Below are 27367 nucleotides of genomic sequence, written 5' to 3'. Positions count from 1 at the left end.
AAAGGCTGAACAAAATGAAAAGCAAATGTAAACTTGAAGAGGCCCTTGGCGTTCTGACTGTTGCTTGAGTCATTTCCACCTGACACTACCATGCATTCGGTAAGGAATTCAACTATAAAGCAGTTTCATAAAGCAATTTTCAGAGAGGGAATTGGGGGAGGGTCTCAACCCAGTATATGTTAATTAGCTTAAAAAAATACTATTTTAGCAAACACTGCCAACAATGAGCATAAATCCAATGCTGCTGCACAAACATCAGTTTAAATAACCTGGGAGCCACACATGAAAATCAACCACGAACATGGCTATGTGCACAAAAGAGTAAAAGAACATTTCTTTAAAAATATATAATATATTAATTAAGAATTTCTTTATCATATTAAATTGTTATTCTTACAAAAGCTGAAGAAGTTGATGTTGCTCTGCATGTTTTCATCCCCTAGAGATTCTTTTATGGTTCCTCAACTACATTTTTTCCTCATTTACAAGTTTCCTAGCATTTTGTATGATAAGAATCTTAACCTTAAAAAGTTATAAAATTAGTGATTTTTTTTTTGCTGCTGCTTATTAGTACAAAAGAATGTAAGCATTTGAGTCCCAGAGAACATCAAAATGCCTTGCTGCTAAAAGGATATTAAAACAACAGAAGTATCAGCCAAGTCTAACATCAGCAGTCTTGCAGCTTTTCAGGCACTGGAAACACTGTCTCCTGAAGTTCGTCTGATTGTTTCTGGGGTTTCAACAACGTGCGATATACAGAGAATCACGAGGGCAGAGCCAGTGGAAGCGGCTGCACGGGGGGGGGGGGCGGGAGGGGGGGGCTCATGCTCCGTCCGGGAAATGTACACAGCGCCTTGCTTCCTCACGGCGTGGCGGACGCGTGGTACTTCACAAACGCAATTGCCGCCAGCTCCTTGCAGAACTCCTCCAGCACAATCACACCCTCCAGCAGCGTGATGTGGTCAACGCTGGACAAAGCAGACAGAGAGTCAGGGGACAGCACAGCACCGAGTCGGGGAAACTTCCGGATAAAATCTATAAAACATGGACTCACATCGGGCCTTCAGGCTCCAGGCCAAGCAATCGCTTTCTGACTAGGAGAAGCTTGGGGGTGAAGTCTTGAATGCGTTGAATTCGAACCATAAGGTCGCCGACAACCTGCACCAGGAGGGAAGAATTCAGCTCCCAAGCAACTCCACAGGAGGGGACTGTTCCTCAGACACGTCAGTCTCTGACCAGCCACCTCCTGCCTAATCTTCATAATTAAGTGTCAGGGCTGACTGAGCAGGTGACTGCATGGGTAACGCGCTTGCTGCGCCAGCACGGAGACCTGAGCTCGGATCCCTGGGACCCACACAGAAGCTGGGAGCAGTGGTGTGTCCCTGCCACTCCAGCACTGCTGGGGGACACAGGACAACCCCAGGGGCGTACTGGCTGGCCTGCCTGTTGGAAAGGGTGAGCTGTGGGTTCAGCCGAAGACCTCACCTCAAAGACCAAAGTGGAGGGTGACAGAGGGAACACACATGACAGCAGCCTTGGGCCTACACAGAGGCACATATGGCCAAGCACACCAGCATACACACACATGCAGCACGGGCCCGTGCATGCATGCACACTCACACACATCTGCACAGGAGTGTTTTGCCTGCATGCATGTGTGTACACATGTGTGCCTGTGGGGTTCAGAAGGCGGCGGATCCCCTGGACCTGGAGCTGGGGAAAGCTATGAGCCGTGGTACAGGTGCTGGGGACTAAGCCTGGGTCCTTTGGGAAAGCCAGTGCTTGTTAACCCCTGAGGCATCTCTCTGGCCCGTTTGTTAATGATTTAAGATAATTCCCCTGACTCTGCAACGGTTCAGAATGCACTGCGATTATCTGGCAGCTGTGTACTACTTTACACTAGCTACACAGTGAGATGAGGATGTCGGTCATGTCGCTGACGTGAGAGAACTCACTCTGACGATCACGGAGAAGAGGGACCTGCAGCCAGAGGCCAGGTTCACATATGGATCCAGAAGGTACTCGTGTGTGTGCGGATGAGGGAAGAGGGAGAGTCTGGACAACACTGAGGTCACCTGCAGATTCACATCGTAAGGCTGTGAGGAAGCAAGAATGCAAATATTCATGTCCTGGGCTTCTAGGGATCAGATGCCACCCCCACCCCACCTCTGCAGGGAGCGCAGGTACCACCGCCCACCCTGACTCTGCAGGGGAGACACGGGTGCCACTGCCCGACTCCCACCCGGCCTCTGCAGGGGAAATGGGTGTCACCGCCCCACCCCGCCTCTGCATGGGGGACACAGGCAGCTAAGTCAGCCCTCACCATGGAAGTCAGTGCACTCACTGCATGGTGCTGAAACCACCAGAGGACTGACATCATGAGTGAGTGCAGCCATTAAAGCCCACTGTTGTGTGATTCAGTATTAACTACGAACCACAGAGGACACATTGAACCGAAGTCCAAACAGAAAGGTACGTAAGCTTTTAAACACAGGAACACAATCTTCTGCCTACTTTCCATAACTCAATATGTGAGCCTTATTTACACATCTCTTGCGTCACAGACGCCTTCACCTTGGTTGTTCTCTGCTGCTCACTGGCCACAGAGGCCGCACTGGGGAGAGAGGCGCCTCTCGAGCTTCTGATGTAGCCCACACCGCTGCCCCTTCTTTTTCCCAGCAGCCAGAGGAAGCTGGGGCCTTAAAACTAACGACCGAGCGCAGTGGACTCTGCTCTAGAACCATCCGCGGCCTCGGTGAACACTGACCTCCGAGTCTGCACTCACAGCTAAGGACACGGCCACCCACAGGAGTATGACTGCAGCATCGCCCGATACATCACCTGATCAAGAATTCTTCCCATTCTGTCAAATAAAACTTTCAAAAAATGTCCTTCAAAGAAGGCTGCATCTAAATCACACTTTTCCAGAGGTTTGGGGGCTCCAGGCCACTCCCATCGTAAGCAGATAGCACAGTAGTCCCGGAACTAGGAGAAAAGCATTGATTGTCAGAGAGCAGCCAAGACACACATCGAGATGAAGCAGAAACAACTTCCTCAGACACCCTGTAAAGAACCAGTGGCAAAGGTGATGTGTGCACACGTGCCTGTGGGTGTGTGTGTGTGTGTGTGCATGCATGAATGTGCGTGCGTGCATGAAGACAAACACGGTGTGTGCACTGTGTGTGTGTGCACGTACACATGTATGTATGCATGTGCATTAGTGCATTTGCATGTGTGGGTGCACGCGTGTGTGTGTGAAAGGACGGGGCATATGACTATGGCTCAACTCCCGACCAATAGGTGCAGGGGACACTACAATGGCCAGGAGCCCACGGAGGCGGCTGGGGAAAGAGGCCCCTTTGACTTCGAGGAGTCATCCCTTCAGCCCTGCTATGGTCCTTCCTTTAAAGGTGTGACTCCTCAGCTGTCATGGCAGACCTGGAGAGCGTTCGATTCGAGGCCAGAGCTCCTCACACTACGTGTATTTACATGTAATGGGTGCTCGTTATTCTTAGGACAGACAGACACTGGGCATGTCACCATGACAGGACAGAACTGATTGCCATCAGTGATAAGGACGGAACAGGGAGCCAGCACCCACGGCTCTCGGGATCTGATGAGGCAGCTCCATGTCGGCCAGATCCAACAGTGAAACACTTAGGGGTTTTGTTTTAATTTTTCCAGTACTTCATTATTTGATGAACAGTCAGTATATGACAGAGTGCAAACAAAAGCTGGTGCTTGAAGGACTGGGAGATGCTCAGTGGTTAGGAGCACTGGCTGCTCTTCCAGAGGTTCAGTTCCCAGCACCCACACAGCAGGTCACAGCTGTGTGTAACTCCTGTTCCAGGGGATCTGACACCTCACGCAGACACATGCAGCCAAAACATCAATGCACATAAAGATAAGTAATTAGTTAAACAAAATGAACAAAAACAACTAGCCCTAGAGAGCCAGATACAGTGGCACACACCTGTAATCCTAGCCCTAGAGAGCCAGATACAGTGGCACACACCTGTAATCCTAGCCCTAGAGAGCCAGATACAGTGGCACACACCTGTAATCCTAGCCCTAGAGAGCCAGATACAGTGGCACACACCTGTAATCCTAGCCCTAGAGAGCCAGATACAGTGGCACACACCTGTAATCCTAGCCCTTGAGAGCCAGATACAGTGGCACACACCTGTAATCCTAGCCCTTGAGAGCCAGAAAGAAGAGCTCAAGGCCATAAGCAAATTCCAGGCCAGTACTGCTAACCTAAGACCTCAAAGCAAAAACAAGACGAATGAATGAATGAATGAATGAATGATCGATCCTAGCAGACTGAAGTCCCACTTCTCAGGTGGGTCAACTCCTTTCCTTGGAGCAAGGGTCGCTGCCAACTAGGCAAGGTAGTGGGGAGGGTGACACGTGTGCGTGCATTCACACCCCCGTCTCCAAATCAGTGGCAGTGCCACTTACCTGCCTATGAGCGTCTCGGAGGTAGGTGTCGTAGCCGGTGCCTTCAACATGGTAGGATGACTTCGCCTCATCTGGCACTAGACAGAGGAAACTGAAAAGGAAAGTCCTCGGTGAGCACAGCTGCGCTGCACTGTGGGGTCTTACACACCACACACAACTACACACAAGCACAGCCAGCTATAAAGCAAACGGGAACCTGAAAAACCAAAGTACCCATAGTTCTGATGAATGGTAGCTTTGCCCTCAGATCATTAAGTAAAGGTTTTATTTAAAAAAAAACTAATTCTGCACGTAACACAGACAAGCCTTAAAAAAAAAAAAGACTTAAATTTTAGATTGTGGTACAATAATGGGTTGCTTTATTATTCTCAAAGAACAGCTTTAGGTAGATGAATTTGAGATATTTTTACATTTGAAGCAGATGCATTTTTTAAAAATGTCACCTGCCCGAGCCAGACATATCAATGGCAGCACTAAATCCAAAGACACAAGAGGAAATTGTCATGAAAAGACACTTTGAAAAAATGTAAAAACACAAATTGAAGAAAATAGCTCGATACTTTGCACATATGCCTAGCAAGCACATACATCCAACTGGCAACTGGCAACACTGCTGTGTCTGGAACTACTTAACGCTGTCACTTATAGTAAGTCACTGGCGACTTAACCAGTACTGTGTTCTTAGTTATCTTTTTGCTTTCTTCTTTTGCTGTACTAGCTGCTGATCTCTGTAGAATGGTCAGTGCTCTTAATAAAAGCTACTTTTCTATTGAGCTGGGCTTTGCCCCCAGTGTCAGCCGCTGCTCCCAGCTGTCACCTGCTACATAATCAGGACACAGAAGCTGACAGCACCTGGAAAGATGACAGAATTCACAGTGCACTCCTGTGACAACCAAGGGCGGAGCTACCTGATTCAGAATCAGTGACAGAGAGTCCAGCCAAGCGCACACAGTAGCTCACCTGTTGACGGTTTTATGGACTTCCGTCTTGCCATCATTTTTGGGGTGGTCTGGGCTGGTGTGGGGAGAGCTGATCCACTCTTGGCTTGGCAGAGTGTTATCTGGTGGAATGTCAGTAAATAAGGGATCTTCCTCCAGATCTCTACGTTTAATTTAATGATGTATAAAAAACAACATTTATTATGATGTTTTCTAAACCGAAAGATTCTCTGCTAGTTTCTGAGAAATATTATACACTTTTTCTAATACAAAGAAATGAGGGTTAGTATATTTAATATGGAAATTATCACCTTACACTAACAATCTCAAGGGTTCATTACTACTTTTGCTAACAGCTCAAGGGATATTTAGCATGTGCCATTTATAAGGAAGTGGCTAAGCTGTGGAGGCCTTTCCTAAGGCATCTGGGAGGGACCCCAAGCCCTGGCCAGGAGACGCCACCCACAGGCATCTGGGAGGGACCCCAAACCCTGGCCGGGAGACACCGCCCACCGCCCACCGAGCTGACACTTACACGGCGCCGGCTATCAGCCCATTCTCCACCGCGTCCTTGTCTTCTGGGCACAGAGGCCTGTTTTCCGTGTAGTTTCTCTCTCCGAGGTTCCTCAGCACCAGGTTGTGGAGGATGTGCTCGTTGGGCTTGTGCAGCAGGTGCTCAAACAGCCTCAGCGTCATTATGCTTATCTGAAACCAAGGGGCAGGAGCTGAAGGGAGACACTTCCCCGTCAGCTGCCCCACCTGCCGCTTCCCAAGTCAGGCTGTCAGGCGTTAAAGCTGTGTAAGAGAGGCTCAGCTGATGGACCACAAGCAGGGGCCAATGACATGGCTCCCTGGGACGGTACTTGACGCCAAGCCCGATGACCTGAGCTTAATCCTGGGGACGCGCATGGTGAAGGGAGAAAACCGATTCCTGTGAGCTGCCCTCCAACCTCTACGTGTTCACTGCGATACATGTGCCTCCATCGCAACCCTCAGCACCACCCCAACCTCAGCACCACCGCAACCCTCAGCACCACCCCAACCTCAGCACCCCCCTAACCCTCAGCACCACCCCAACCCTCAGCACCACCCCAACCCTCAGCACCACCCCAACCCTCAGCACCACCCCAACCCTCACCATCACAGAATAAATCACAAGTTCATTAACAATCAACATTTCAGAGAATCTGAATCCAGCACTGATAAACATGGCTTACCTCATCAGATATGTGATCACAATGTTCAATTAACCTATGTCTTAGGGGATGCCTGCTGATTTCTGACAGAGTTTCTGGCTCTCTCTGTTCTCCGAGGATAAAGACCACCATTTCCTGAAGCAGGACATCCGAGGTCACTTGTCGAACAATACGATGTAGCAGAGCCGTCGATGTCAGAATCCCCATCTCGGACCTAGGCAGAGTGGGCAGGGGTCAGTGGCAGCAACGGCAGGACAGCGGCTACTGCTGTGAAGAGAGAGGGCACTCACGTCTGCATCAGCTGAGGTTCCATGACGCCAACGAAGAACCTTTCGTGGATGGCTTTGGCGAGAGCAACAGCGGCAGTCTAGAAGACAGCACGAACATCAGTCCATCAGGTTGGGCCTGAGGACCGCGGGAGCTCACCAGATGTCAGTGCTCTGTGCGGCTGGGGCCACTGCATCCTCGGCAAGGGCAGCCTTTGTCCCACTCCACTCCCTCCCCCAAACTAAGAAGATCAATGGGAAAAACCCCAATAACTTAACATTTCCCCAAGGGGGACCGACCACTGAGAGGAGCCATCGCATGTTTATAAAGCATGTGACACTTGCAGGAAGTAAGATACTTTTGGAATAGCGGTTCAAGTCTTACTTAATAAACACATCTTAAAAGCATTAGTAAGCAACAAAGAATTTAAACCTTTTGTGCCTCTTTGATGAGCTGATCACAGTAATCAAACCAGGAAAGAAATGAGATCAAGGCTCGCTTTCCTGGGAACGCAGACGTGTCTTCTTTATGACTGTACGAGTCCAGCCTGCACGACACAGAGAACAAAGTGAGCAGCGCACTCACTCAGCAGGAAGAAGCTAATGCAGAAAACAACCAGGGCTTTGACAAGACACTGGTGGTGAGACAGCGGAGGAGCAGGAAGGGACCGGAAGCTCTGCCAAGGGAGGATGCTCCATCTGCCCTGAAATGCAGAGTGCACATGACGTCAGCAAGTGCCTGAAAGACGTAAGCAAAATGCAGCGTAGGAAAACAGGAGCAAAGGATAAATTTTGGAGGAAAATAGAAAAAGACAAATAGGTGAAAATGTTAGGTTGTCACCAGTTGGACTCATATGTTTAAAGCAAAAGTAGCTACTGAGCTGGGTAGGGAGGAAGGCAAGAGTGGACCTCAAAGAAGCTGAGAAAGGGTACACATATGATCAAAACACAATGTATGAAATTCTCAAATAATTAATGTAAATATTTAATTTTTAAAGACAAAAATATTAGTCTGCTGATAGGTGGCGAGTTTGTGAATAGTTTTTAATGTTGTTTTTAGTTTTAAATAATTTATAAATGTTATGCAAAATTCATATTTTCTTAAAGACTTGTTAGTGTGTGAGTGCAGGCCTCCATGGAGGCTGGAAGAGTGGATCCCTGGTGCTAGAACTAACTATAGGTGGCTGGCAGCTGCCTGTCGGGGTGCTCAGAACCCAACTCTGAACTAACTATAGGTGGCTGGCAGCTGCCTGTCGGGGTGCTCAGAACCCAACTCTGAACTAACTATAGGTGGCTGGCAGCTGCCTGTCGGGGTGCTCAGAACCCAACTCTGAACTAACTATAGGTGGCTGGCAGCTGCCTGTCGGGGTGCTCAGAACCCAACTCTGGTCTTCTGCAGGCGCAAGGTGAGTTCTGAACTGCGAGTGGCCTCTCCGGGCCACAAATCCGGAGAATAAAGTAGGTGGGATTGAGAAACAGAAAGGAGGGACGACAGCATGACGTGGGCAAGTCCGAAGCATGGCCACAGGCAAGCGGATCTGAGTTCAAGGCCAGCCTGCTCTATAAAGCAAGTCCTAGGCTAGCCAAGGCTACAGAGTGAGACCCTGCCTCAAAACCAAACACAGTCCCTCTTAAAGTTTTCTGTTGTTAACAAAACAACCTGTTATTGGTCTTAACATAAACTCAACAATGGAAAACGAACAGAGGTGGACTCTGCAACCCCTCGGCTGCTCCCGCACAACTCTCACCACCAAGTGATAAATACGAGTCTCAAGAAAATATTGCACTTAGTGATCACTGGTAGTGCTCAATTTTCAAAAGTAAACACTCCTGTCACTGTAAAGCAGAAGTGGACTTTGAAATGCGGCATACAGGCAGCCCCCCTTGTGGAAAAATGGGTGCACACGGGCAGTCCCCATCATGGGAAACACAGCAGTACACACAGGCAGTCCCCTTTGTAGAACACATAGTGGTGCTTACCCCCAGTTAATCGCCTCCACAGTTTCAATATCTAAGGGATCCACTGACTGAGGTAGGGCCTTGTACAGGGAGGTGAGCCTGCCGGTCAGCAGCTCACACAAGCAGGTGCTCTGAGCAAGACTCTTGGCGGCCGCAGGCTCTGGCAGACTCACCAAGAGCATCAGGCCTTCGCACGCTTTCACGGCTATCCGGCCATCCTGAGGAAGAACACACGCATTAAATGTAGAACTCCACATAAAAGGATTCTGTGTTTTTCACTAAAGGAAGACCAGATTTGATAAACTGTGATCATGTTGGGGAAGCAAGATGGCAACTCACAGGGCTCCTGGTCAGGTTTAACAAAGAATTCACTAAGTTGTAATCCTGGTTTGATCGGACAACGGAGGCCTCTGGCAGTGAGGTGACACTGAGGTCATCCAAGCTCGCGGACAGGTCCTCCATCTGGTGAGGGGCTTCATCCTCTAACTCTGTGTGCCTGACCCCAGCAGCAGCTGGTGGCTCTTGGGGCTGGTGGCACTGGCTGGTGTCTGCTGATGTGGGGTCCCGACCTTTTGGGTCATCTTCTGAGATGATGCTCGGGGTTCCTCTGGACGTCAGTGACTTCGACTTGTTCTGTAAAGGAGCGTGTGAGGGTCATACTCAGGGCAGAAATCATACTACACAGTGAGCCCCTGTCACCAATAAACAAAAAGCAGAAATCCCATCAGAATGGCCCCCTTCTCTTGGGAGAGCTGGGGACCACGGCCAGGGCCTCACCGAGGCTGGACACGCTCTCTATGCGCCTTGGAGCTTTATCTCTAGTGCTAATAGATTTTAGGGTCAGTGGTAGCCCTGGATATTGAACGCGGGACTCACAAATGCTTGGCGAGCGCTGTTCCACTGAGCCACGTCTGCAGTCCCATCTCCAGTTTTTATTTTGAAATAGGGCCTTGTTTAGTTGCTCAGGCTAACCTTGAACCCATTTTGTAGCCCAGGCATGTCCTGAAATGGCAATCCCTCTGCCTCAGCCTTTTAAGTAGCGGCTATAGCAGACCCGTGACACCAGGCCCAGCTTGGATTTTTCTATGATTAAATTTCAGATGCCTCATATAACTGGTAGGAAGTGTTGTGTCCAGTGAAAATATGCAGCCTGAAACCCCACTTCACAGAAGTCACTACTGTCCACACCAGTTGCAAGCATTTCACCCTGGCCACGCACTGCACACGTTAGTGACCACTATTTGACTACCTATAAGCAAGTCCCAGGTGAGGTTTTTAGTTACTGTTACTACAGACACATGACCTCAACATGAATCCTATTAGGATTGGGCTGGAGAGATGGCTCAGAGGTTACGAGCACTGGCTGCTCTTCTAAAGGTCCTGAGTTCAATTCCCAGCAACCACATGGTGGCTCACAACCATCTGTAATGAGATCTTGTGCCCTCTTCTGGTGTGCAGGAGTACATGCAGGCAGAACACTGGATACATAATAATAAATAGTTAAAAAAAAAAATCCTATCAGGGTCATGAGGGAGGGTGCAAAAAACCTCAAAAGTTCAAAGGTCACCAGCATTGGACTTGAGGTTTTCAAGCAAGCCTCAAATTACCATAAGGACATTTTTACTGGTATCTGAGGGTACAATTTACTTGCTGGATCCCCACATCCAAAGACAACGAAGATCTTAACTGGATCAAATCATTAGCTCCAAGGCAAATATGTCTTGCTTCCTATTTGACACAAGAGCAGAAATCAAACTATTTCACAAGTAAAAGTTGACCTGAAGCCGGCCTCTCCACAGGGCCTGTCACTGTACTTACTCCGCAGAGGCACAGGGGAGGCTGAACCAATTGAAAGGCCTGCTTCCCTAGCACAGTCCTTAGAAACACTGCCACTGCTGTACAAGTGTCACTAGCCCCATCTTGAGACAGACAAGCTCATGGCACACAATTCAAACAACTCCATGTAGCGAACAACTTGGCAATTTCCTACAAAATCCACGGCATAGCCGACTTTACAAAAGAGCAATACTTGGCTGGGCCTGTGAGATGGCTCAGAGTAAAGGGGTTTGCTGCCAAGCTTTATGATCTGAGTTTGAGCCCCAAGATGCACAGAGTGGAAGGAACCAGCTCCCACAAGTTACCAATCTGACCACCACACACATCCCGTGATGCACGCCACACAATGCACAAAATACAGTTTAATTGAAAAGAAAGCAAGTGCAGCATTTTCCTTCCTCTCAGTTTCCAAGTCTGTCAGAACTGCTGTCTGTAAGGAGAGTCGGAGAGGAAGGACCGCACCTTAGGCTGGTCTTGATCTTCTGTGAGGCCTGACAGGGCAGACTCCTTGAACTGCTGGTGTGAACCTCCATTCAGAGGGCTCCTCGGTGAGGAGGAGCTGCGGCCATAAAACTTCTGCTCCGCTTTCCTCTGAGGGTGGATCTGATTGGCACAACACACTCGTGCAGATAGCTCTTGACTCTCTTAAACCCGGACTTCTCTCCAAATCACAGACCTGCTGCTGTACCAAATACCAGATCCTGTGTCCGTATGCTCGTAAGGGCACCAGGGCAGCCTGAGGTCAGAGCTGAGCTTCCGCCATCCTGTCAAACCAGCTCCTCCCCCTGCAGTGTCACATCTCTGGGATTCTACCCGTGCGAGTGGTCTTTCCCTGCATCCTGCACTCAGCGCCCACAGCATGGGCCCATCTCAGCTCAACCCACTCGTCACTTCCTCACACTTCTCCCTCCTTTCAGGGACTCAGGCACAGCCTTGGCCACACAATAACATCTCTGCTCAGAACTCATTAGTGGCTCCAAGGAAAAAGAACGCACATCCCACCATTCAGAGCAGTACAGTTTCCGGCGTGTCTGTCCACACTTCCCTTGCACACCCTACTTACACTGCTGCCCGAGCGTATTCACTCCTTATGCTCACTCATTACCAGCCAAGCATTTTCCGTGGCTGGTCTCAAAGATGGCCTCTTCCAGGAAGTCCTTCTGATAACCCTGAGCGGAAGTGATCTCTCCAGCCTAAAGACACTTCCTGTGTTTCTCTTGCATCCTTTCTCCGACTCTCAGGTGCATGCGCCACCTTACAACACCTGCCTGACCCAGGAGGCAAAGCCGACTCAACCTTCTACCACACGGCCTGACACACAGCAGGTGCGTGTGGCGGCTGCTTACAGGAATGTGATGCTGGGGAGCTGGAAGGCAGCAGGGGCTAGTGATAACGGTTACGTCCACATTATAGCGGTAAGGCTCCATCTCCCTGAAGGCTCAGGGAGGCGGTTTAAGCTTTGTGTTAGTTGTACGAAGCTGTGGACACACGATGGCTGGTGAGCCAGAATCACAGACTTCAAGAAGCAAACTGACCAACAGGAGGAAACAAGAGGCTGCACCGAATCCATCCATTCTGTAGTGTGTGAAGTTTCAGGTAAGTTTGCATTTAAATCCATGCATCTAAAGTACACCTAATGTCTAAGAAAACAGTAGGAAAAAAAGAACTTTGAAAAAAAAAAAAATCTCAGCTGGGAGAAGTGGCTCTCACTTATAATCTGAGCTCTCAAGAGGCTGAAGCAGAATTTCTGCACATTTAAGGGCAGCCTAGGCTACACTGAGAATACTAGGCCAGCCTGGGCTACAGAGTGAAATCCTGTCTCAAAAAACAACAAACAAACAAACAAAAAACACAGCCAGGCATGGAGGCAGAAGCAGAAAGATCACACCAAGCTAAAGGCCAGCCTGATCGACACAACAAATTCTGGGTCAGCCTGGGCTACATGGTGAGACGCTGTCTCAAAACACACGCAAGGCAAAGAAATCTGGCACACAACCAAACCAACCTATTTCTTATACATACAAAAGAACTAATTTGGCCCAGCGACACGTCTTCAGATATGCACATTCCTGACTAACAGAACTTTTTTGACGCACACTTGAAAAGCAAAGTAACATGGGGGCATGTTAACAGAAACAGGTGTTTCATGGCCAGAGCAGCACAGGCAGAATTAAACTCATGGGATTCCACAGCTGAGCTGCCTGCTGGCCTCCAGGAGTGTTGCAGATAGGACCCAAATTTATTTATTCAGTAACAGAAGACAAACCAATATATTAAAATAGCAAACTCTTAAAAAAGAACCTAAAAAGTTCACAATCCACTGAAACCCTAGGCACCCACATACGCTGCTGATGGGAGACCTGAAACAAATCTACTTTTACTAAAATGTTTCTCCATGATTTCACTGCTAAGTAAAAAGAAAGGGGCTGAGGTCTGGCTGACCGCTCACCTCAGGGCTCCAGCTGAGATTCCCAGCGCTCCTCACAGGGGCCCATGCTGAGCCCCTGCACAGAGGAGATGGAGTGCGGGAGCTCCCTGGGGCTTGCTGGCCAGCCAGGCTATCCCTATTGGTGAACTCCAGGTGTGTACACACACACACACACACACACACACACACACACACACACACACACACACACCACACATGATATGTAGACATACACTTAAAAACTCTAAAAAAGGATTAAAGGAAAAAGTGAACAAAAGCAGAAAGTAAGCACAATCTGTTTTTCTCTTTAAAGCTCAAAGTAAAATTTAAAATATCAATGAAAACAGACCATGTCTTTGATTTTGGCTATAAAAATAGTACAAAATACTGCTGCCATCCAAAAGGAAAAGCTGTTGGCATCCCAGGATGCTGGACAGCTTGCCCACCTCTGCACCTGCTGTCCTTCCCCCACTATAGCGTCTCCCCTTCTGCGCGTCAGGCTCAGCCGTGGCCTCGCATCCCGAGCTCTCGGTCCCACCCGCGCATCAGACTCAGCCGTGGCCTTGCATCCCGAGCTCTCGGTCCCACCCGCGCATCAGGCTCAGCCGCATCCCTTGACATTCTTCTTCCATGGGGATTTCAAGTTGAAATAAAGATTGATCTTAAATGAAAACTACTTCTGGTAGGCGGAGCCTGCAGGCCTGACCCCCCGGTAGGCGGAGCCTGCAGGAGGAGCTGCAAGTCTGGGGACCTAGCAGGTACCTCCAAAAAGAAGTTAACCAAGTAGGGGTCCTGCTTCAGCTTCGCACATACGATGCACAGGAACTGGATCTCCTCGTTCTCAGTCGGGGTGGCAAGGACCTCACCACAGAGTCGGATTAGTTTCTGTCAGAGAAAGTTTTAAGTTTAAAGCTTGCTTTGTGATGTTACGGAGGCAAAGGAAAAAGGAAAAAAAATTAATGTGTAGCACTTTACAGAGAAATATAAACATGATGAGATATAAGGAAAAATGCAAACATTTGCTCATTTTCATGCTATTTTAGGATAATTTCCTCCATTATTTTTACTCTTAAACAAACAACACAATTACTTGTATACCGAGTTCAATACTTTAACTAGAAGTAGGAGAGAGGTACCTGCACAGGCCTGTGCACGTTGACGTGTGGGAGCAGCGGCTGTCGGATTCTCCCCAGAAGCTTGGTGTAGAACAGTAAGACCTGTTGCTTCATTCCTGGAGGACACTGGGCACAGGACAGACGACAGACACATGTCAACACGCCCGCCTCAGAGACCATGCCACTGGCCAGCTAATGACTTTGCCAGAATTAAATTTTCCATTAATATTCAGACTGGCAGCCAGGCGTAGTGGCGAACACATGTAATCCCAGCACTCTGGAAGGCAGAGACAGGGGGATCTCTGAGTTTGAGACCAGCCTGGGCTACAAAGCGAGTCCAGGACAGCCAGGGCTATACAGAGAAACCCTGTCTTGAAAAAAACAAAACAAAACAGAGAATTCATGACTGGCATTCTAGAAATACAATTATACACCCGTGACTATAACACAGCAGGTGTGATCGCAGCCTCAGGTGAGCATGCGCTGTGGGGACTGGCTTTTGCTTCAGGCACCATCAGGGTGTTGACTGCTGGGACAGACCTTATTACTAGTGGACGGCACTGCGTGCACACAGTCAGCCAAGTCCCCTGCTCTGTAATAGAGTGGACGGCACTGCGTGCACATAGTCAGCCAAGTCCCCTGCTCTGTAATAGAGTGGACAGCACTGCGTGCACACAGTCAGCCAAGTCCCCTGCTCTGTAATAGAGTGGATGGCACTGCGTGCACACAGTCAGCCAAGTCCCCTGCTCTGTAATAGAGTGCACGGCACTGCGTGCACACAGTCAGCCAAGTCCCCTGCTCTGTAATAAGAGTGGACGGCACAGCGTGCACACAGTCAGCCAAGTCCCCTGCTCTGTAATAGAGTGGATGACAATGCATGCACACAGTCAGCCAAGTCCCCTGCTCTGTAATAGAGTGGACAGCACTGCATGCACACAGTCAGCCAAGTCCCCTGCTCTGTAATAGAGTGGACGGCACAGCGTGCACACAGTCAGCCAAGTCCCCTGCTCTGTAATAGAGTGGACAGCACTGCATGCACACAGTCAGCCAAGTCCCCTGCTCTGTAATAGAGTGGATGGCACAGCGTGCACACAGGTAAAGCAGCCATGAGCTGTGCGCGTCCCAGGATTGTCAGAGACATGCTGTCTGGAAACAATCTGGAGCACAATCCTTGGCACAATGGTATTTTTAGGGTAACAACTTCCTTAAGTTATTTAGATAAAATGCTAACAATATTTATAATCAATTCTATCAGAAATAAATTTACTAGCAGTATGACTGCTATCATTTTGTTAAAACATCAAAGTAATTCAATTCAGTGTCGTCAAATCGCTCACTGCCAAGGATGGGGCGAAGAGAGGGTGAGACTATGAGCCCAGTTCCTAGGGATGGTTCATTCCTTGGAAAGAGTGCACTTAACGGACTGCACCTCAAAATAACCTGAGGTGTGACAGACTTCGTTAAAAAGAAATTGTCTTTAATACAATTTATACCCATGTAGTATTAAAATGTCTACCACTTCATATTGGTTTTTTACGTTACAGAAACTCACGGAACCACTGAGTTTTCAGCTGGAGGAGGGTCCTACAATCACTTCTAACTCCAGCTCAAAAACGCAGCTCACAGCACAGTATGTAGTGCAGTTGGTAGCACCCTGGCACTTGCTCACACTGTGGGGTCCAGAGCACAAAACCAGCTCCCACTTCTCACTCAGAGCACAGCCTTGCCCTGGCACTAAACTTTTGTGTCACAAAAATACTATTTATATGATAATATTATATTTGCAAAGATTTTCCAAAATTCATTAGGCCTACAGTCTGCTCTGCACCCACTGTGAAGATCAGTGAACGTCAGTGCAACCACGATGTCCCTTAGACATTGAACTGCTAGGTCACAACTGTCACGGAGCTCTTACCCCCTGTGACCGTGAGCACACGCACTTGAGCTCACCTTCATGAGTGTTCGCCCTGGGGTTCTATGTAGCTAAGTACCGGCGGTGTGGTCCAGAGCGCCGGCAGGCTCTGCTCTCGCTGTGGATTTTGTAGCTGCACAGGGCACCCAACCTCATCTCCCCACTCCCACCTCTACGCTTGAGCTGGGCGCCTGCAGCTTTGTGTCTGTCTGTCACAGAGTGGGCCGGGCACTTACGTCCCCACCTCTACGCTTGAGCTGGGCGCCTGCAGCTTTGTGTCTGTCTGTCGCAGAGTGGGCCGGGCACTTACGTCGGCTTTCCCCAAGGTGTACAGCGTCTCCAGGATCTTGTGATGGAGCAGGTACTCCATGCATGGCCCCGTCTCTCCCGATTCTCGCTCGTTTTCTTCTTGGACCAGTATGTCCAACATCTGCTCCAGGTGGGATGGGATGTTCGTGTCAGTCACTGGGGCTTTATCATCTAAACAACAGAAAAACTCATCGGACAAATACTCAGAGGCATTTCTAGACTTCCTGTGTACCTCTACATCCCTCTCTCCCCTCCCTCACTCCGACTCAGGCGACAGAGTCGGGACCACACATGTCAGGTTTGCTCAGTGTGGCGGATTTGTTAGGAAGGACATGGCACTTCCGCCACAGTCAAACTGTGATCCACATCCTAGAAGGTATCTTGTCATGAGTATTCCCCATTATCAGTTAGGAATCTCTGAAAGGCAAGATCCAGCTCCTGTCTCCTCTTCTCCGTTGTTCCTAAGCAATCACATCCCTGTGCCCTGCACACACTTGTGCCCGTCACATCTCCTACTCAGGAGCTCAGTCACTGAGAGCCCACGTCAGTCTGCTCGCCGCCTCCTCTTGTCTCCATCCTCTCTCTCCTGGGACTCTACCTGACTCAGACCACACTCGTCCCACACACGGCTGACATGCACACTCGTCCCACTCATGACTGACATGCACACTCGTCCCACAGATGACTGACATGCACACTCATCCCACTCATGACTGACATGCACACTCGTCCCACAGATGACTGACATGCACACTCATCCCACTCATGACTGACATGCACACTCGTCCCACACATGACTGATATGCACACTCGTCCCACACATGACTGACATGCACACTCATCCCACACACAACTGACATGCACACTTACTTCTGCTACCAAATAGGGAAAAAATCCTTCAAAGCAAGAATGTGTCTCTCCATAAAGCCCCAGGGAAGGGGGAAAAATGGTAAAAAGCTAATAGTAAAAGGTAGCTTGTCTCAAAAACATCCCTCTGCAGGTCAGCTGCTACCATGACATGTGCTCAGTGAATGCAAATGACCTCTGACCTCATCAGCTTGCCAACTGCCATTCCCCCATTCTCACTCTGCCTTTGTTAGAGGATGTGTGTCTGACCTGCACATTTACTACTGTAACCGCACAGCCCTGAAGAGAGCAGGTTGACAAACCTTAGCACACGGGGCAGGAAAGGCCACACCTCGGCTCTGACGATGCCAGCACAGCAAGGAGCACCCATTGCTGAGCTCTGCAGGAGGCTGCCTTGTGCTTCTGGAGCACAGATGACACACGCAAAGGACACTGAGTGGCCTAGAAGGGCCACAGTAGGTACAGTCCGCTAATCCTTAACCTACCCACATCTCCCATATTTACCCTTTGCACTCACTGCACGCTCGCTCTCTCCCTTCTTGTTCGTGAACAGGCTCACTCCGGTGTCTGCCCTTTCCTCCACTGGAATCTGTGAAGCCCACTTACCCTCCCCCAACCTTTTGTTGTTGTTGTTTTTTTAATGCCTGTGCTGAGACCCAGCAGCTAACTCATGCCAGGCAAGCGTCGACCGCTGAGCTGCACCCCATCACACCTCCTTACTTTTTTTTAAAATTCATTTGGGGGCTGTTGGGGAGATGGTTCAGTGGGTAGAGTGCTTGTCATCTGAGCATAAGGGCCTGAATTCAGATTCCTGACCGCCATGTAAAGGCAGGTGTGGTGGCTGTGCCTGTGACTCCAGGACTGTGGGGAGGGAGAAGACAGGCAGATCTCGGGAACTCTCCAGCCAGTCCATCTAGTGAACCAGTCAGCTCCAGTAAGAGACAGTGTCTCAAAAAGTAAGGTGGAGAGAGCGACAAGACGGCTCAACGGGCAAAGGTGCTTGTGTGCAAGCCTGATGGCCAGAGTCCAGTCCCTGGAGAGAAGTGACTCCACAGAGTCGTGCTCTGACGTCTACATATGCGTGCTTATTCATATACACACACACATGCGCACGCACACACGTCTACACATGCGTGCTTATTCATATACATCACACACACGTGGGCGCGCGCACACACATGCGCACACACATGCGCACACACACACGTCTACATATGCGTGCTTATTCATATACACGCACACACATGCGCACGCACACACGTCTACACATGCGTGCTTATTCATATACATCACACACACGTGGGCGTGCACACACACATGCGCACACACATGCGCACGCACACACGTCTACATATGCGTGCTTATTCATATACACCACACACACGTGGGCGCGCACACACATGCGCACCCACACACGTCTACACATGCACGCTTATTCATATACATCACACACATGCACACACATACACACATGCGCGTGCACACACACCACATACACACACAGACACACGCCCACGCGCGCACATGTCTACATATGCACGCTTATTCATATACATCACACACACATACACACATGCGCGTGTGCGCACACACACACACACACACACACACACACACACCCCACATATACACCACTTGAGAGAGGGATAGAAAGGGAGAGGGACAGAGGGGGTGAGAGGACAGAAAGAGAGTGAGAGAGAGAGAGAGAGAGAGAGAGAGAGAGAGAGAGCAAGAGAGATTTTAAAAAAGCAAAAAGGTGGTGTGCTTGGGGAAGACACACAGGATGGTCTTCCGTCCCTCTCCCTGCACCCAGTCCGTCTACCTAAAGAAGTTATAAAACCTCTTTTGCCGCCACATTTCCCTCTCATGCCTCTTTATACAACAATCCTCAGGAGAGCAATCGGACACTGTCTATACATGTTTTCTACCCGTGTGCTACTAAACTTCATCTTTCCTTGGTGCCATTCAAACAGGCTTCCCCGAGAACACTGGCAAGAGGCTGGAGGGATGGCACAGTAGGTAGGAACACTCCAGATGAATGTGGCCAAAGGGACAGTGTGGTCTTCTCTGGTTTAAAGCAGCCATCTGCTCACCCCACAATCCTGCCTGCTTCTCTTCCCTTAGCGCTTGTCTGACACGCCATAGGCATGTTCCTACTCACTGTGGCCCCCACCCCCACCCCCCGGTCAATACATAGGCTCTAGCAGGCCAGGGCTGCTGTGCGAGACACAGAACACTCAATCCCCAGAGCACAGAACATTGCCCAACACAGGAGGTGCTCAAAGGCTACATGTTAAATGACCGAAAAGAGGAATCAACGGTAAAATTGTTTAAAGTTACCTGAAGTTTCTATGTAATAATGGGTAATTGCCTTCCAGTGATAAACAAAGTCCTCTTGTAATGGAAGAGACGGTGCAAGCTACACAAAACACAAAAACCAGGCATTAAAGACCCCACGGGCTTTAATCTTACACTTGTCCATGACGCAAGAGAAGCATCAGGGTAACGGGTAAACTTGATTTTATGTCAAATATCAAGTAAAACCAAAGTGAGCTGAAGGAAGTAGGATGACTTATTACAAAGAAAACCACCTTTATCAAAACCATTATTACACTATAGCATTCAACTTTCCCCTTCTCTGCTATCAACAGTGACTAAACCAAAACAACACGACTCTACATCTGCGGTATCTGTAAAATAAAACTACTTATAACCAGAGGTCTTTGTACCTGGGACCTGGAAGGGGACCAGGTGAAGAGTAGCGAGCCATCGCTTACATGTCAGCACTGCAAACACACGGCAGGGCCGGCGGCATAATCTGATTAAAGTGCTCCCTCCTCCCCACAGCATTCTGATGTAAATCTTTTTCCTTTGTAAGGCTGGATCAGGCAGTGGATATTTTTATCAAAATAACCACATGAACAAGACCCTATCCATTTAAATCTACAAAATGTGTTACAGTGCGGGCTTCGAGATGCATTTCATAAGTTTTAAGGACAGGGTGGCAACGCTCAGCCATCTTGCTGCAAGCCGACCAGCATTAGGGAATGCTGTGGTAAGTGGAGGAAGTCAGGTGTGGTCACTTCTCCAGCTGGTTCCTTAAAGAGTGAGAGTGAGAGCCCAGGGCAGCTTAGAGCTGTCATCAACCCCTGTCAGAAAGTACTGTGCTGACCCACAGTAGTGCAGAGCTAGGGGTTTCTGTTCTGGGAACTGATGTCCGACTGCGTAAACTGCCATTTCATCCTCCTCTAAGTGCCAAGTGTCCACCCCTCAACATTATGACTTGATGCTGTCATCTACAAAGCTCACTCTTGGAAAAGCAGCAAACAGAGTACACACACGTACACACATGTACACACACACACACACGCCTCAGCATGTTTTAAATAAGTCCTTGGTTTCGTGTCAGGCCACATTCACGGCTCCCTGTCCTACAGGCTGGGGACACCTGCCAGGTGACCTCTCCTACACTTCCAACGAGTCCGTGTGTTGACCTTTGGTTTCCCAGCTAGTGACCCTGGAGTTGACAGCTCTGTCAACACAATTTCTCAACTGTTGTGCAAGTTGTGGGTTCAGTCACAGACATGTTAAGTGTCTCAACCCACCAAGTGCAACACATTTATGAAAAGAAATTGGAACTGAAGAATTTTGAACTGTCATTGTTTTCTTAAAGGTGATTCTCCCTGCACGTGCTTTTGTGCACAGAACTTAATGAAGAAAACAGACTTATTCAGTGGAGATGTGAACGACTTAGCAGGCAGTTTAGCTTTGGGAGGACTTGGCTTTGCCAAGTTAAAATTTTCTCACAAATGGAGCAAACAGAAGAGGAAATGATTGTTTCAAAGAAAGGATGTAGCCTTGATGTGGTAACAATTTCACCGTTTCGGTGGTTACACGGTATCCTTCCTCCAGCCTTTCCCCCTTTGCTTTTAGTGTCTACAAAAATGTACAGTGAACCACAGGCTAGAGTCTTTGCAGGATATGTGCCATAGAATGCCACCAGTCCCAAGCAGGATGAGGCCATTACTTTAGTGTAGGAGAGAGACACTGAACTGCAAATAGCTCAGAGTAACAATCCCATTCAAAAAAGAATAAATTCTCTTACTTTGTGAGACTCCAGTAAACTTGACTTTTTTGTTACTAACATGCAAATGACATATTTTACCATTGCATAAAAACACTGGCCCTCTGAAAGGGATGTGTGAATTAACAGCAGGAGACTATAATTTAATTTTTTAGCATATGGAGATTAAATTCTCAACATTTTCATCTCTATAGCTACCCCCAAATCTCCGGGACACCTATTTGCAACTTCCTGTTTGCCTATCTTGGACCTGGGACCCCTGTTCTCCTACCTGGGACCCCCTGTCCTCCTACCTGGGACCCCTGTTCTCCTACCTGGGACCCCTGTTCTCCTACCTGGGATACCCATTCTCCTAACTGGGACCCCCGTTCTCCTATCTGGGATTCCCTGTTCTCTCGGGGAAGTTTTCCCTTCTCCACTCCAAGGCTTCCTCCTAGTTGTGACTCCATCCATCTTTTCCCATTGCTTAGCTGTCTCTTCCCTTAGGCCGTAACTGGACAGGGTGGGTGGGGCCATCTTTTCACCTAGAGCACTCCTGTTTTTAACTTGGTGCTGGAGCTGAGCCAGCTCATTTCTCACAGAAACGAATGGACCACCAGTTACTGTCACATGATAGACAGATGTGCAGGCCAGCACTGCACAGTTCTCACACACACTGGTGATTATTTAATGGCAGAACTGAAGATGAAACCTAGAACCCTGCAGAAGCAAATGCTGCCCCAGAACTTTCTATTTTTTATACTGCAGCAGGTCTCACTGTATGTTCCAGGGAGGCCTTGAACTTGAGATCTTCTTGCCTCAGCTGCACACCCCAGCACACCCAGCCTAAAACAGAGTCACATTCTCCCAAGGAGTTCCTCTGTTGCTCAAACTCCCACCAAAGACCACACCACCAGCTGACTTGCTTTAGGAACAATGCTTTTTGCTAGAAACCTGGACTTTGTCCAACACACAACAAAAACCTCCATCAACACTTTGGACAAAACCTCCTAGCCACCACCTTTGCTTTAAATGTCTACAAAAATGCACATTCTAAAATATCTTTTGAAGTGCCTTTCCCTACACCAAACTTATTTTATCTTTGTTTTGTGGTTTGTTTTTGTTTAAGATAGGGTCTCCTGAAGTCCCAGCTGGCTTCAAAGTCACTACGTAGCTGGCCTTGAATTCCAGTTCCTGAGGGCTGGGATTACAGACATGCACATCCACATCTGGTTTTGTATTGCTTTTCTTAAGGTTTTATGGTATGACCCAGCCTTGCCTGAATCTCACCAAGGAAGGTCTCAGAGATACAAGTGTGAGGCACCACATCTGCTTCCTCAAGTGTTTTGTATTCTCCCTAACTTTTCTGCTCCTCTACTACCTGGTTCTAGTCTTACCTCCAGAGAACTTTCTCCAATTACCCCTAAGATCTGCTCCCAGAACCTGCCCCCCCCCCCCCCCCCCCCCCGCCCAAGATTGCTGCCTTAACCTCTGCAGCAATCCTGTGTGTCGACTTGCTCTACCGCAGGATGGAGGCGCTGGTGTGCACAAATTCAGTGAATTCCATGTCACTACAGGAGGGCGGGAGGCTGGCCGGGCCCCTGCTGTCTGTCTGTCTGTCTCCACATCCTTGTGTATCCCTTATACTATGACTTCCCAGGTGTGCTCAGCCAGTGGGCACTGCGATCCAAGACGCAGACACACCACGCTTCCTTAGTGCTTTCACTCGAGCACCTAAAACACTTGCTGGGTGAGAAAGGGACCCAAGCCGGGCTTGAAAAATAGGTGCTTCCTTAGTGCTTTCACTCGAGCACCTAAAACACTTGCTGGGTGAGAAAGGGACCCAAGCCGGGCTTGAAAAATAGGTGCCAGGACGGAGTAGTTTTCAGGAATTGGTAGACGCTAGGCAAACTGCTGAAGAGAGGTAGAGGATGAAGGCCAGCCTGGGTGACAGCTGGGAAATGGCTCAGAGGGAGAGGGCTGGCCTGGCAGACAGGAGGCTCAAGCTCAGCACCCAGTATGGTAGATGGCGTGGGATGCTGGGCCCTGTTAGTACACAGGTGATTCTGTTGGGCTGCCCTCAGGGCCCTAGCAATTGCTTATGTTATCACCTGCCACCGACAGGTGTGCCAGGTGTGTGTGGGCTATAAGGACACCCACCCCCGCCACCCCAGCCTCTCTCGCTGTTCCAGCTCTCCCCCTTTGTCCTTCTCTGCGGCCCCCTTCTCTCCTCTACCCTCATGGCTCTGGCTCACTCGCTACCTCTACACCTCCTCCAGGCCCTCCTCCCCTCTCCCCCAACAAACTTCCTTATACCACATCTGTTATGTGGCGTAGTTTCTCAGGGGGCACACGCTGGCAGGGGCCCTCCATGGCACCCCCTCGCCGCCACCTCATTACATATCATAACAGTCCCAATAACTGTCGATCGACTACACTTTGGAAACACTGCACTCATATTCTGAAGGATGACTCCCAATGACTTGGCAAAACCAGATAAAAGCTTAGGGGCTTGCCCTTGCTCCTCCTAGGCGAAGGGGACAAGCCACTGTGGTACCTCTGTAGGACTTGGCACTCGGCAAACGCTAAATGGCAACTGCTAAGAGTATCCCATCTAACCCTCAGACTAACTTAGGGCCGGCCTCCTCAGAGCTGAGACAGGAGGCGACTGGCTAACAGGACACAGCCATTCCTAAGATTCTTACTAACCCGTTGGTCCTACGTGAGGGGAGGGCCATCTTTTCCAAAACGGGAGGCAAGAATTCCATTACAGGCCTTGGCTTTTCATCAGATGTGAGTTTTTCTCCTATCCTCAAATTCCATCTATCTGCTTAAAACACAATTACAAATGTAAGGCTTTGAAAACATCTTCTGTCTCCTCCCCTCTTTGTAAGCAGTTAACAGCGAATGAGGAAAAGCCCTCTAAATAACACATGCCAGGTGTGGTAGCTCACTCCTGCAATCCCGGCTACTTGGGAGCTGAGGCAGGAGGGCCACAAGCTTGAGGCCAGCCTGACAGCTGAGTAAGACCCTACCTCAGAATCCAAGTTGAAAGGCCGGATGCAGTCAGCGAGGCTTGGTTCAGCTGTTAAGAGCACCTGCTGCTCTTGCAGAGGACCAGGTTTGGTTCCAGGGAATTCAGCACTCAGGGAATTTCCTGACCTCCACAGGCACCTAGCACACACTCTGATCTCATACATACAAGCAAGCAAAAACACTAATACAAATAAAATGAAGTTAATCTAAAGTGAGTTTTTTTAAGGGGCAGGTACTGAGATGGCCCAGCGGTCAGAGACAGCTGCCGGTGTCTGATCACCTGAGTTGATTGTCTCGGAGCCACATGGTGAGAGGGGATAAACGATTCCATGGAGACGCCCTCAGACTTCTACCTGATCAAGCGCGTGTGGTCACGGACGCACGCACACCACACACACACACACACACACACACACACACACACACACACACACACACACACACAAGGTCATAATAAAATGTTCTGAAATGGCTGTGGTACCAAGGCCTGGGTTAAATCCTCGGGACCAGAAACTAAACAGCAAACGAAGCAGAGGCCTACGATCCCAGCCGATGGGCTGAGGGGCGGGAAGATGGGTCCAGTCATCTTCGCTGCTGAGCAAGCTTCGCGCCTGTCAGAGACCTTGACTCAAAAACAAAACAACCCAAACACCGATCCAACCTCATCTAGACGAACATACATCTGATCAACATTAAAAACAAAAAGCCGAGGGCTTCCTGGATTGAATATGGCCACCTGGGCACTGACAATACCAAAAGCCTACAACAGCTCAGCTGTGAGGCTGCAATAATGACTGAAAAGACGTCCAGTCACCTCAGGCCTGGGGTTTCCTCCCAAGTTTGCAGAACCCTGATGATTCTGTTCTTTGGAATGCTGCGTTAGAATGTAAAAGGAGAGAGAAAGCAACAACAAATTAAGGAATGGGAAGACTTGTTCATTGACAAAAACAAGCAAAACAGTCCGTGAGACCCAGTAACCAGGAAGTAATCTTGGATTATGAACAACACTCTTCTACTACCAGCCGATGGCTGGCTTATCTAAGAGTTCTTCCCCAGGAGTATGTTGAAGGGGGCATAAAAATATTCAAGGGACGAGGGACCAAATCCATAATCCCAGCCCTTGGGAGACGGAGGCAGGAAGATGGTAAGTTTGGGGCCAGCCTGGGCTACATGAGACCCTCTCCCAAAGCAAAGCAGGGCCCATCAGATCTCAGGAGCTGTACTTTCTCTTGGTAAACTGTGTGGGTGGTAGCACAGCTTAGAAACCAGCGCTGAGCAAACGAACTTAACATTTCCACAGGCCAGACACGTCTCCCAGGACTAGGTGAACCTATTGAACTCTCTCTCCTCACTAGCCGCAGCAGGATAGAGAAGCTGGGTATTACAGAGGCAGAGTCTTCCTCAGATCATTTGGTAGATGCTAACATCATTTTATATATATATTATATATACATATATGTTACATACACACACATGATTATAAAAAGATTACAAAAACAGAAAACACAGGCCTTGGAACAAGAATGAGTCTATAAACCAAAAACCCTAGCCAGGTTTGGTGACATGCCTAAAACTAAAGGTTCCAGAGGCAGAAGTCCAAGGCCAGCCTGGGTCATGGTGAGTTCAAGGCCACCTTTGGGAATTTGGTAACACCCTATCACAAAATATAAAATATAGTAAGATAAAATTAAGTGGCAGAGCTTTTGCCTAGGACATGACAGGCCCCCAGGGTTTGACCCACCTAATGTATTCCTAATTGTTTTTATTTATCATTCTATTAAGCTCAATATGAAAAGTTTATTTATCATTCTATTAAGCTCAATATGAAAAGTTTGATGACTTTATAGTCCGAATATAATACAAAGTATCACTATAACTGTTCTTACATTTCTAATTATTTTTCGAATGCTGTTGCAGGCTGCTCCATATTACACAAGAAAAGTAGCAGTCTTGAAGCCCTGTTCTCTCCCACATGTGTCAACACTGCTCCTCACGACACCCCCATTTCTTTCTTGGTTTGATGTGTCACCAAAAGAAACAAAACCCAAATTCCACATACCGCGTAAATAGCAACTGTATTAAAGTTTTGTTCCCCATAGGTGGTATTTACAACTCTAATTTTGCTAGCTGACGATAAAAATCACCACGGTGTCTGATTTCTTTTCTTCTTTTCTTTCTTTTCCTTAAAAAGTCATGTCAATTAGAAAGTGCTATTATTAGGTCATTCTCGACATGTAAAGAAAATGCCATTTTAAAAAATGAGCAGAGTAACTTTCTTCACACAAGGTAACGCTCGGTCAAAATAAGCAACGGGCAGTGTTTAGCACTGACAGGGCATTCTCTTCCTGGGTTCTTGGGGGCACCGGTCTGTTGGGAAGTCTGAGTAATGTCCCTCTGTGCTGTTTAGGACCAGCCTGCGGTCCAGGAAGCGCATTACAAGGCAAGAAGGGGTAAACAGATGGTGTGAGCTCGGCGATCGCCCGGGTCAATCACTAGGCGAGCAAGCGAGCAAGCACCGGCCCCGGACCCGGCGTGAACCGGGCCCCGCCGCTCCTCTCCCCTGCACCAAGGCAAATGCAAGCTCGGCCCACCGGCGCCGCCGTTCTTTTGTCTTGCGCCGCGCTGGCCCTCTTGGCCTCGGAGGCTAACGGCCAGGAGGCCCCGGGAGCCGCCCGGTCCCCGGCAGGAGAGCTGAGGCCCCCGGGGGGCGCCCAGGCCTTCGCCGCAGCAGCCTCCCCGCGCCCCGCAGCCCCGGGCCACCGCCGTCCCCGTCCCTCCCTCCCCACGCCCCGCGCGGCCTCACCCGCCTCCACGGCGTGCTGCAGGATGGACGTGAGCTTGGAGAACATCTTGTCCCGGGACTGCAGCAGCTTCTCCCGGGACGACCTGGAGAGCTCCTCGATGCGCCGCCGCCGCCCCTGCTGCGGCTGCCCGGGCCGCTCCAGAGTGAAGGCCGGTGAGGGCGGACGGACCGGCTGGCG

At 49.2% G+C, this 27367-nt stretch overlaps 1 protein-coding gene across 1 annotated transcript; it reads right to left on the bottom strand.

The window, feature by feature from the left end:
• Positions 1-862: 862 nt before the first annotated feature.
• On the bottom strand, positions 863-27367 carry Fhip2a (FHF complex subunit HOOK interacting protein 2A). Its single transcript, XM_051146853.1, has 17 exons — positions 27173-27367; positions 19628-19706; positions 16422-16591; positions 14221-14325; positions 13847-13969; positions 9160-9453; positions 8842-9038; positions 7295-7409; positions 6886-6962; positions 6617-6809; positions 5935-6104; positions 5422-5562; positions 4462-4552; positions 2842-2985; positions 1956-2096; positions 1055-1158; positions 863-968 (listed from the first exon to the last, which is right to left on the bottom strand). Exons 1-17 carry the CDS (start codon positions 27233-27235, stop codon positions 863-865), a joined length of 2313 nt encoding a protein of 770 aa, XP_051002810.1. The 5' UTR covers positions 27236-27367.

Source organism: Acomys russatus, chromosome 5 (assembly GCF_903995435.1).
Source record: "Acomys russatus chromosome 5, mAcoRus1.1, whole genome shotgun sequence".
NCBI lineage: Eukaryota > Metazoa > Chordata > Mammalia > Rodentia > Muridae > Acomys > Acomys russatus.
This window is presented reverse-complemented; position numbering and strand designations above follow the sequence as displayed.

What these genes read in the sequence shown, in the direction of transcription:
- Fhip2a (XM_051146853.1), bottom strand. Translation starts at nt 27,235, where the DNA reads ATGTTCTCCAAGCTCACGTCCATCCTGCAGCACGCCGTGGAGGCGGGT. An exon ending in TTATTACATAGAAACTTCAG is followed by an intron (nt 16,592 to 19,627) that starts GTAACTTTAAAC and finishes TCTGTTGTTTAG; the next exon opens with ATGATAAAGCCCCAGTGACT. An exon ending in GGGCTGATAGCCGGCGCCGT is followed by an intron (nt 5,563 to 5,934) that starts GTAAGTGTCAGC and finishes AATTAAACGTAG; the next exon opens with AGATCTGGAGGAAGATCCCT.